General features: G+C 44.8%; 1 protein-coding gene across 1 annotated transcript; it reads left to right on the forward strand.

Annotated features, from left to right (window-relative positions):
* The first annotated feature begins 1,564 nt into the window (after window positions 1-1,564).
* On the forward strand, window positions 1,565-7,655 carry NUDT19 (nudix hydrolase 19). Its single transcript, XM_047711105.1, has 3 exons — window positions 1,565-2,417; window positions 5,011-5,218; window positions 6,128-7,655. The coding sequence occupies exons 1-3, from the start codon at window positions 1,716-1,718 to the stop codon at window positions 6,331-6,333; spliced, it is 1,116 nt and encodes a 371-aa protein (XP_047567061.1). The 5' UTR covers window positions 1,565-1,715; the 3' UTR covers window positions 6,334-7,655.
* Window positions 7,656-11,627: the final 3,972 nt, after the last annotated feature.

Raw genomic sequence — 11,627 nt, forward strand, 5'->3', positions numbered from 1 at the left:
CACTGACTTCGTTTCTGTCCCTACAGTTTTGCCTTTTCCAAAATGTCCCATAAATGGAATCCATACATATTTGAGAAAACAATGCTGTGAAACTTTTTAAAACTCTTTTCAATGAACATTTCGAGACATAATTTTTCTATGGTGATTCAGGAGGCACAGGATGGTACTGGTTAATCACAGGTGTATTTTGTTTAACCCAGGTGACATGCCTTGGCTCCTAGGAAGGCTGAACAGGTTTTCCTGATACCATGGAGTGTCCAAGCTCAAGTTTTCTTTTGTGGCTAGCCCCATAGATCACATTCTCTTTCTTTCCGGTTTTGTTTTGTTTTTTTAAGATTTTATTTATTTGACACAGAGAGAGAGTACGAGCAGGGGGAGAGGCAGTCAGAGGAAGAGGGAGAAGCAGGCTCCCCACTGAGGAGGGAGCCTGATGCAGGGCTCCATCCCAGGACCAGATCATGACCTGAGCTGAAGGCAGATGCCCAATCGACTAAGCCACCGAGGAACCCCTTTCTTTCCATTTTAAACTGAAAAGCCTGATAAATAATGGATAACAGAAATGAATTTGGGCTTGCTGAACTCGAGACCGAACTAAAAGACTGCACACAGCTATAGGTGAGAAGCAACAGGAAACATGGGGAAAGATTTTTTTTTCCCCAAGGCCTACCATGTTCTAATCAAATAAGGACTTTCTCAATTTTAAGTAAAGCTAGCAGGACTAGAAGAACATAAGAATGAAGACTCAATTAGGGCGCCTGGGTGGCTCAGGGTAAAGCCTCTGCCTTAGGCTCAGGTCATGATCTCAGGGTCCTGGGATCCAGCCCCTAATGGGGCTCTCTGCTCAGCGGGGAGCTTGCCTCTCTGCCTACTTGTGATCTCTCTGTTAAATTAAAAAAAAAAAAAATCTTTAAGAATGAAGAGTCAGCTGCCTTTAGCTATGAAGTAAGCAACTGTGTCAAACAAAGTGACTCACTCTCTCATGCCAAGTGGCACATGTAACTCCTAGAGCTACTAGGGGATCGCTGTGCACACTGTGTGACCTGGAGCAGCTGGCACTGTGCCCCTCGCAGGACAGGCCTGGGCAGGGAACTCTGAGACTATGCCAATAGGTTTGGAGACTCTTTCCAACACTTGCTGGCTGTGACTTTTAAAAAATCACTGACCTCTTTTCTTGCCCATTTTCCCACACAGTTGGGAGGCTTGATCCTTTGTGACAGGCGTTACTGATCATATTCCCGGTTTATTATGTCCTAGACTTTCTTAGGCTCTTCTTTGTCATAATGAAGTTATAAATATGGACAGAATGTCCAGGAAATATTTTTTCCCTTATTGCTTCTAAAGTCTGAGTCCACGTGTCCTGAGTGGGGACAAGGAGGTCCTCCTTTCAGGTGGCTGTGAACGACAAGACAATTCCTCGCCGGGGAAAGTGAGAGCCTTAGTCCTACCGGTGACCGGACTGGGAACTAAGCACTAGAGGCGGCGCCGGCCCGCCTCGCCGCCACGCCCCCCGCCCCCTCCGAGGCAGGCGCGGACCGAGGCCAAACAGCCCGAATTCACCCGGCGTCCAGTGCGCTCGCCACACCTCAAGCTCGTTCAGTAAGACACCGGCGTGGGTCCCCAAGCCCTGGACAACCGCTGGGGGCGGTAAGATCGGTGCGCGACAGCTCCCGCCGTGACGCAGCCCCGAGCTTGGTAGCCACCCGCCGCCGCCCGCCATGAACGGCTCCCTGCGGCCGCGCTCCAGCAGCTGGCGGCGGGCAGCCACCGTCGTGCTGGCGGCCGGCTGGGCGCGCCCGAGCCCTGCCGCCCCGTCGCTGCCCCCCGAGGGCTTCCGGCTGCTGCTGCTGCAGCGCTCCAGGAGCCAAGGCTTCCTGCCCAGTGCGCACGTCTTCCCGGGAGGCCTGACGAGCTCCGCAGACAGCTCGGCGGACTGGCTGCGCCTCTTCGCTCCGCATCACCGGCCGCCGCGCTTCGGCCTGGGGCCCGCATGGTCTCGGCCAGCCTCCTTCCCGGGGCTGCCGGACGCCCCCGCCGCCGCCGACGGGGACGCCGCGGCGCTGCCGGATGACGTCGCCTCCCGCATCTGCGCCATCCGCGAGACCTTCGAGGAGGCGGGCGTGTTGCTGCTGCGGCCTCGGGCCGCCCAGCCCGCCGCTCCCAAGTTGGGCCGGGCGCTCGCTCCGCCACCGGGCCTGGACGCTTGGCGCGACCGCGTCCGCCGCGACCCGCGCCACTTCCTGAGCCTGTGTGCGCACCTCGACTGCACGCCCGACATCTGGGCGCTGCACGACTGGGGCGGCTGGCTCACGCCGTTCACGCGCCCCGGCGGCCGCCGCTACGACACGGCCTTCTTCTTGTGCTGCCTGAGCGAGCCGCCGCCGGTCTACCCAGACTTGACCGAGGTGGTGAACTGCCAGGTAGGGCGTGCTGGGCCGGAGTGGGGACCCACCCGAACTTGAGAATGAGGGCCCCCGGCCGGTAGCCAAGGCCCGCCTGGAACCTCCCGATAAGCCCAGGATAGAGAGGCTGATGACAGGTGTTCTCCCAACTATGATGGGGCTCCAGCTGGTGGACCTTATCTACCTAAGATCATGGCTTAGCCTGGCCTACCTTAATGGTGCTCAGAGCCCTTATATTAGTCTTCTGCTGGGCAAAATCCCCTAATACGAAGGCTGTTTTATAACGAAGGATTGACTTATCTCATATAATTTATTGAATACTGGAAGTGAGCAACAGTATGCGTGTAAGCATGTCTTTGGTTTACCTTCATGATCTCATGCCTGACTGAGAGTTTGCTCATTGCTCCTGCCCAGGGTTACCAGTAGTGAGTAGCTAGCTGGGGGGAAAGCTCAAAATTCAAAAGTAACGTTTCTACTGAATGCATATGGCTTTTGCAGAGTCCTAAGTTTTCGAAATTGTAAACTGAACCAAAGTCCGGTCGATGTAGCTTCCTCAGAGCCATAGAGCCCACAGAGAGGGCATGGCACCCAGGAAGTCCAGCCCTTAGCCCTACAGGCCAAAGCCAGGACCTTGGTGAAGTGCTCTCTGCTTTCCCCAGCTTCACAGTCCAGGCCTCACTCTGCCTCTCCCATGGTTCTCCATGGTTCTCACCCGAGGAAGATCCCCGGAATGTGCAGTGCTGCTCATGTACCAGGCTCCTTTCTGAGCACTTTACCTGCGTGAATTCATTTCATGCCCACAACAGTTAATTATGCCCTCAGAGAACATCCTTTATGTGGTTTCAGTCTTAAATTCATGGAGACTCGTTTTATGGCCACCAATATGGGTCTGTCTTGGTGAATGTTCTCTTTGCACCTAAAAAGAAGAATGCTATGTTTGATGGAGTGTTTGTAAAAATGTCAATTAGGTTAAATTTGTTGGTAGTGACTTTCAGTTCTTTGCCATTTCCTTGTTCTATCAGATATTGACAGGAATGCTGAAAAATTTTTTTTAAAGATTTTTTTAAAATAGTCCCTACAGGGGCGCCTGGGTGGCTCAGGGCGTTGAGCAGCTGCCTTTGGCTCAGGTCATGATCTCAGGGTCCTGGGATCGAGTCCCGCATGGGCTCTCTGCTCAGCAGGGAGCCTGCTTCTCTCTCTCTCTCTCTCTCTTTCTCTGCCTGCCTCTCTGTCTACTTGTGATCTCTCTCTGTCAAATGAATAAAATCTTTTAAAAAAATAAAAAAATAAAATACTCTCTACAGCCAACATGGGGCTCGTATTCAGAACCCTGAGATCAAGAGCCGCATGCTCTACTGCCTGAGCGAGCTAGGTGTCCCAGGAATGGTGAAATTTTTAATGAGTAATTATGGATTAGTCTTTTCCTCTTTTAGTTCTGTCAGGTTTTTTGTCATGTATTTTGAAGCTCCCTCGTAAGATGCTGCATAGACATTTAGGACTAGACATTTAGGACTGTTAAAGTTTGATGGATTAACCCTTTAATTATTTTGAAATGAGCTTCTTTATCCCTGGCAATATTCCTTATCCTGAGATCTGAAATTTCCTCTAATGTTAATATAGCCACTCTCCCTTTTATTTGATTAGCAAGAGCATAGTATCTTTTCCCAGCCTTTAATTTTAACTTGTCTGTATCTTTACTTTTGTTTTATTTTTTAGAAGATTTATTTATTCATTTCAGAGAGAAAGACCATGAGTGGGAGGGCTTCACCAACTGTACCACCCAGACACCCCTCTGTCTTTTTATTTATTTATTTATTTATTTATAAAGATTTTATTTATTTATTTGACAGACAAAGACCACAAGTAGGCAAAGAGGCAGGCAGGGAGAGAGGAGGAAGCAGGCTCTCCGCTGAGCAGAGAGCCCGACGTGGGGCTTGATCCCAGGACCCTGGATCACGACCCGGGCCGAAGGACGAGGCTTTAACCCACTGAGCCACCCAGGTGCCCCTGTCTTTATATTTAACGTATGTTTCTTGTAGACAATATATGCTCTCGCCTTTTTTTTTTTTTTTTTTTTAAATCAATAGCACAAGTTCCACCTTTCAGTTGGGGTGTTTAGATCATTTATATATGTCTATATATTTAAGTATTTATATTTAGTTCAAATCTATCATTTTGCTTTTAGTTTTTTATCTGCCCTATGTATTTTTTTTTTTTTTTACTTTATTTATTTGACAGACAGATCACAAGCAGGTAGAGAGGCAGGCAGAGAGAGAGAGGGGGAAGCAGGCTCCCCGCTGAGCAGACCCTGGGACCCTGGGATCATGACTGGAGCTGAAGGCAGAGGCTTTAACTCACTGAGCCACCCAGGTGCCTCTCTGTCCTGTGTATTTTTCATTTCAGAAACTTTTCATTAACCAACCTCTTGGGGGCGGGGGGTCAACCCAGATATTGTTACCAAAATTTTCATGTTGTCTCAGAGGAATCTAGCAAGTCACATTAATGAATTAATTTTACAACTTCAATTAGATTTGCGTACTAACCTAACGATTTCGAATCTTTGATTGCCTCTGGAATAAACCTTAGGAGCCCCAACCTTTGTCTTCCACAGTGGTCATCTCCATCAGAGGCAACTGAGAGTTTCATATCAAAGGAAATTTGGTTTGCACCTCCACAATTCTATGAAATAAGAAGACTGGGAAATTTTGCCTCTCTCTCTGACTTGCACAAGTTTTGTTTGGATGGTGCGTCAGAAGGAATGGAAAGATGGCTGCCAATCACATTTTTAACTGCTGATGGAATGCTCGAGCTTTTACCAGGTAAGTCAGTGAAGTACCAGTGCTTTTTCACATTTAGTATTCACGTTTAATGCACGGGGCTGTATGGAAGTATTGCCCAGCACGGAGACATGAATTACTGTCGTTTTACACAATACAGCAGTTTATTAAGTAAGGTCTAATTCTATAAAATATCCATAGTGTTTATTTTAACCAAAAGTTCTGAATATTTCGCTTTATACACACACATATACATTTATTTAAATGTTTACTAGATCTTGACAAAGTTCTTTCTTATATATTCTCATATTTTTACATTATAATTTTGAATTATGAGAATAAAGTATGAAGTTGAAAACTTCTGTTTTCAAGTACATTCTATTAAGAACTTGAATTATGAGCAATTGTCAATTTATTTGAATTAGGGAGTTTGTTAGTGGTCAGTTGTTGGACAAGTGCCAGGTAGGGGTTTTATGGCAGTTTAGAGTGGGGTTTTGTGACCTGTCTCGCAGCTACTTGGCTCAGTTCTCAGAACAGTGAAAATATTTGTTCCTCATCCTAGAGTGGGATAGTTTAGTGGTCTTGATGTGTAAAGACAATTTCGATTATTTAACCTTAAAATTATTAGAACAGCCCACATTAAAACGCAACAATATATGGATATCAAGGCCAATAGTGATATTGACTAGGATAAACAAGTCATGGGCCAGTCTAAAACTGATAGTTTGTGATGAAAAAATACCAATCATAAATACTTTTGTGCCCAAAGAAAATTCTTGGCTGGGGAATGGGACTGTGGGGAAGGAAAGAAATTTAGGTAAGCTCATAAAATTAGAGTTATTTAACACCTGTCTCTGTTCTAGACACGACAGGTGAAAATAAATACCAGTGTATGTCACTAACGTTTTGTTATGTTTTATAACACTGCGGAATCAAAATACTATTTTTCAGGAGACGAGCTGTACTTAGAAGATTCAGAATTTTTAGAAAATGTTATGTCCACTGGAAAAAAGACTGAAGAAATCATGAAGGAAGGCAAGATATTTCACCGACTCGTTTTACACAGCCGCCATGTGTATCATCTCCACGTGACTATCCAGTCAAAGTATAAACATGTTTATCCTAAGACCTATATAATAAGTAAGAGCCATTTGTAGAGCACTGCATATTTGTACTTGCTTGGTTGACTGCTTGAAGTTGTCCTATGGAGATAGGGAGGGTTGACTAGACCTGCTTAGAGCGCAAGGACCTGCCTGGAAGTTACAGTACAGTCTTCCACATTTCAACCGTATTACAGCACTTCCAGCTTATTTCATTCTGCAAAACTTACAGTCGGGGCGCCTGGGTGGCTCAGTTGGTTAAACAACTGCCTTCAGCTCAGGTCATGATCCCGGAGTCTCAGGATCGAGTCCCATACCGGGCACCCAGCTCCAAGGGGAGTCTGCTTCTTCCTCTGACTTGCCCTCTCATGCTCTCTCTCACTGTCTCTCTCTCAAATAAATACAATCATCAAAAACAAAAACAAAAAACTTAGAGTCTCACACAAGTATAATGATCTTGTTCCCAGATTGAGGGGAAAAAATCCTCTCACAAGGGTTTCCACTTCTGTATTATTTTTGTATTATTTTATTATCAAAAGTTTAACTAAGACATTCTCCTGCCATTGTCTGGTGTACTAGCACTTTCCTTGATGTGCTTGGGAGCTGGATCTGTGACTCCCTTAGACGTGCTGCTGGAATTAGTTTAAGGTGTCTGATTACACAGGGAACAGTAAACTGAGACGACCTTCAGGTGACAGGGTCATTATTTTCTTGTTATGTCTTTAGCTTGATGATTAACCTTCAATTCTGTTTAATACTAAAAGGCCTTAGTTGTTAGGCTTACCAGATGGGAAACCTATTTTAAAGGCTAGAAGCCATAACAAAAGCCATAATTATTTTTACTCTGGAGCTGTAGCTAATGAATACAATGAGGTTAGAGGGACGTAGAACTAGTCATCATTCATTGGTGTTTTATTAATGATGCTTATTTTCAATATTTTTAATATGGGTTATTTTTTCATGTTACTTTAAGAGGAATACTATTTTGATTAAAGATTGGAAATGGCTAAGACATCAATTCAGTTTCAGATGCTTGACTGTATCATCCATAATACAGTGTATTTTATTTTTCATGAAATGTCTTAATTTTCCTACCTATAAAATCAAGGTATTGATGAATAAGGTATATGTGTATTACTTAATCTTGGCTGGAGGAATACATCGAGATTAGTGGTTCTCCACCCAGAGCACTTTTGCTCAGGGGACGTTTGGCAGTGTCTGAAAACATTATTGGTTGTGAGTCTGAGCTGCTTCTACCACCTAGTGGAGAGAGCCCAGGGATGTGGTTAAATATCCTACAGAAATAGGACAGCGGTCCACAACAATTATCTTGTCAAGGTTCAGAAACACTGATCTAAAGTAAAATCGCTTTTCTTCGATGAATGGTGCTATGTGTACATTTTGAGAACCATATACTGTATTCCCTCTGGCTTCTGGACCTACAGAAGTTCTCCTTACTGATTTGGCTTTGGGCATAATACTCTTTCATTCTCACAGAAAACAGAATGTTACAGCTGGAAGAGAACTCACTGGACACCATTATTTTGCCAATTAGAAAACAGAGACAGCTTCACACAGCTCATCAGTGCCATAGCTAAGAGTAGAACCCGATGCTTTGACAAGCAAGTGACATCTGTCACCTACTACCGAAAGCAGAAATGGGAACAATTTGGCCCACCACGTCTTGGTATCATAGTCACCAGAGAAGCCACAGCACAGCCAAGCACTGGTGGAATAATGTTGTGTTCACATGGAGAAGAGGCAGGGCAGAATCGGTTCCAGCAGTTAAGATCAGGCCCCCACGGCCACCAGGTGCTCCCCCTGCAGTGGACAGATACAGTCACGGGATTGGCCAGGTGTCCTGGGATGCAAGCGCTTACGCAGAGCAAAGGAGGACAACATTGAGTCTGAAACGGAGAAAGACATCCCACAGAAGGCGATGAGGCCAGCACAGGCTGTGAAGACTCTGTTGGTAGTGGAATGTTCCAGGCTCACTTCCGTGGCTGGGAGACAGAGGGGAAAACTGCACAGCACTGCCTTTCCCAACCCTTTTAGCCCTGCACCCTTTTTGCTGGAGTTATGTGGTTCAGTGGATGATTTTAGGAGAAGTGACAAAGTAATTTGACAGAGTTTTCTTCATAACAATATATTTTTGTCTTTTTCATCTGAATGAAACCTTGTCTTCCAAGAACTACTTTTGGAAGACTCACTTGACTTCCTACCTGTTGTGATACCCTAGGGCCCCAATACAAAATAATAGGGCAGATCACGTGTCCCTACTCCTCTTCTAGACCCCTTCCTGCCCATGCTGGCATCCCCACTCCATGTCATCTCCACCAGGACGCAGCCAGGAAAACTCACTTTCTATAATACTATGCAGTCTCTTGAAACCAAAGTTAATATTCAGGAATAAATACAAAGTCAGTGTTCGTTTCCATTACCTACCTTCTTTTGTTGATTCCTTTGAATGACTTCCACGAGAATCCAAAACTGCACGGGCATCAGCATTTCAAGTTAACGTGTCTCATCCTCACAGTTCCCTTGTTAATAAAAATAAGCATGCCCTATCCTGTGGGAGACACAAAGGGCTCAGGTATGAGGGGACATCTCTTCTGAGGGATTTTGAGAGGGGTACCCTCACATTTGGGCATATGTAGTTATTTACTGACTCTTCTCAAACCTGTTTTTTTTTTTTTTAAAGATTTTATTTATTTATTTGACAGAGATCACAAGCAGGTGGGGGGGGGGGCAGGGAGCAGGCTCCCTGCAGAGCAGAGAGCCGGATGCGGGGCTTGATCCCAGGACCCTGAGATGATGACCAGAGCCCAAAGGCAGAGGCTTTAACCCACTGAGCCACCCAGGCGCCCCAAGCCTCTATTTTGTTTTTAACTTCTCTGCAACTTTTCAACCACTTGTCCTCTTTCTCTGTAACTTCTCCTCTAACTGACCTTTAGCTCTTAGAGCCCTCATTACCTGTTCGCATACCTTATTCGGTCCTTGGGTGAGGTAAGCAACTTCCAGGTTACATCCTTGAAAAAGAAAACTGCTTGCCCTCCATTTTGTCTTTTCCCCTTCTCAGTGGCTAAAAGTTGTGACCACTGGAGCAGCTTCCTGGGACCCAGACACAGAAGCCAGGTGTTAGGACACAACTGCCTGCCAGACTTGGACTGCTCACCTCTTGCTTGCTACGTGAAAGAAAATAAAAGCCACTATATTTTGGGGTCTCTTTGTTAAAAGAGTTAAGCTTGTTTCCTAACCTACAATTTTCCCTTTAAAGCAGGGTCCCTCAGCACAGTCTTCCATATATCAGAAATCTACCAGTTATGTAAGCTAAAAATATTAGTCATTCTTGACTCTTCCTTTTGCTTTATACCTAGGGGACTAGCAGGTCCTGTTGATTCTGTTGCCTACAATTACCTTGAATTTCCCATCTTTTTTTTTTTTTTTTAAGATTTTATTTATTTATTTGACAGAGATCACAAGTAGGCAGAGAGGCAGGCAGAAGAGGTGGTGGTGGGAGCAGACTCCCTGCTGAGCAGAGAGCCAGATGTGGGGCTCAATCCCAGGACTCTGGGATCATGACCTGAGGCGAAGGCAGAGGCTTAATCCACTGAGCCACCCAGGCACCCTGAATTTCCCATCTTTTGTCCTCTCCACTGCCATCACCTTAGTTGAGCCCCAGTTATATTTTACCTAGACACTATCAGCCCTGTAACAAATGTAAGAGCTAGTCTCTCCATCTTCATTCTTTTTTTTTGTTTAAAGATTTAATTTATTTATTTGACAGAGAGAGATCACAAGTAGATGGAGAGGCAGGCAGAGAGAGAGAGGGAAGCAGGCACCCTGCTGAGCAGAGAGCAGGATACAGGACTCGATCCCAGGACCCTGAGATCACGACCTGAACCGAAGGCAGCGGCTTAATCCACTGAGCCACCCAGGTGCCCCTCTCCATCTTCATTCTTAACCTCATGACACATTCTCTCCTATTGAACAGGAAAAGTGCTCTCGATATCCAAATGTAAGCCATGTCCCATCACTGCCTTCATTAAAACCCTTCAGTGGCTTTTCTTTACATTTAAAAGCTGAATTTACTGTGGCCTGCAAGGCCCTACCTTTCTCTCTAATTTCATACCTCCTTCTCCTTCTACACTCCCATGAGAAGGGTCTTCTTTCTGTTCCCTGATTACTCAAAGTTCCTTCCCACCTCAGGATCTTTGCACATACTGTTTGCCTTGAAGCAAACCGGATCTCTAGTTGTATTTTTGTTCTTGAGTCGCTGTTACCACTGTGTCAGGAAAACAGATGAGGACATGTGGATTGTTGGCATGTATAAAAGAAGATTCCAGGGCAAAGGGAAGAAAAGCATTATTTAGAGAAGAGAATAAAATTTGCTTGAGATATGGGACGCCTGGGTGGCTCAGTTGGTTAAGCGGCTGCCTTCGGCTCAGGTCATGATCCCAGCATCCTGAGATCGAGTCCCACATCGGGCTCCTTGCTCAGCGGGGAGCCTGCTTCTCCCTCTGCCTCTGCCTACCACTCTGTCTGCCTGTGCTCATGCTCTCTCTCTCTCTAACAAATAAATAAATAAAATCTTAAAAAAAATAAAAAATTTGCTTGAGATAAAAATGTTGATCTTCGGGTAAAAAGACCTTGTTGCTGTCAAAGGAAAACAAAAATTGCCCAATATCTGGATGATATTTTGAATTTCAGTGATAAAGAATGCAGATTTTCAGGAAGAAAAAGAGAAGATTGCTCACAAAGGTAGAAAATCAGGCCTCTGAGTGTGTGTCACGGAGTAACAGGATATACTGAGCAGGGGAAAAGGATGGTGTAGTCAATAGTTCTATTGTGTGAAAGTCACATACAATTTTCATTTACATATGGGCTCTGAAAATCCCACATGTTCTGAAAAAATTCAATTGATAGAAATATCGTGGATAACAGATTAATCAAAAACATTTAAAGTAGAAGTAGGTGGTAGAAGTCCTAACGGTGAGTGTGGAAATCAATTAAATATAGGAAGTATATTTAAATGTGAATAATATGACTATAAAGCACTGTAAATGTTTTGAAAGACATATTTTATAAATTTAAAATGGATGAAAGACTTAAATGTGAGAAAGGAAACCATCAAAATCCTAGAGGAGAACATAGGCAACAATCCCTTTCATCTCAGCCATAGCAACTTCTTGCTAGACCCATTCCAAAGACAAGGGAAACAAAAGCAAAAATGAACTGTTCAGACTTCATCAAGATAAAAGTTTTCTACACAGTGAAGAAAACAATCAAAACTAAAAGGCAGACTACTGAATGGGAGGAGATCTTTGCAAATGACATATCTGATAAAAGAG

The sequence above is a fragment of the Lutra lutra genome, chromosome 17 (assembly GCF_902655055.1).
Source record: "Lutra lutra chromosome 17, mLutLut1.2, whole genome shotgun sequence".
Lineage (NCBI taxonomy): Eukaryota > Metazoa > Chordata > Mammalia > Carnivora > Mustelidae > Lutra > Lutra lutra.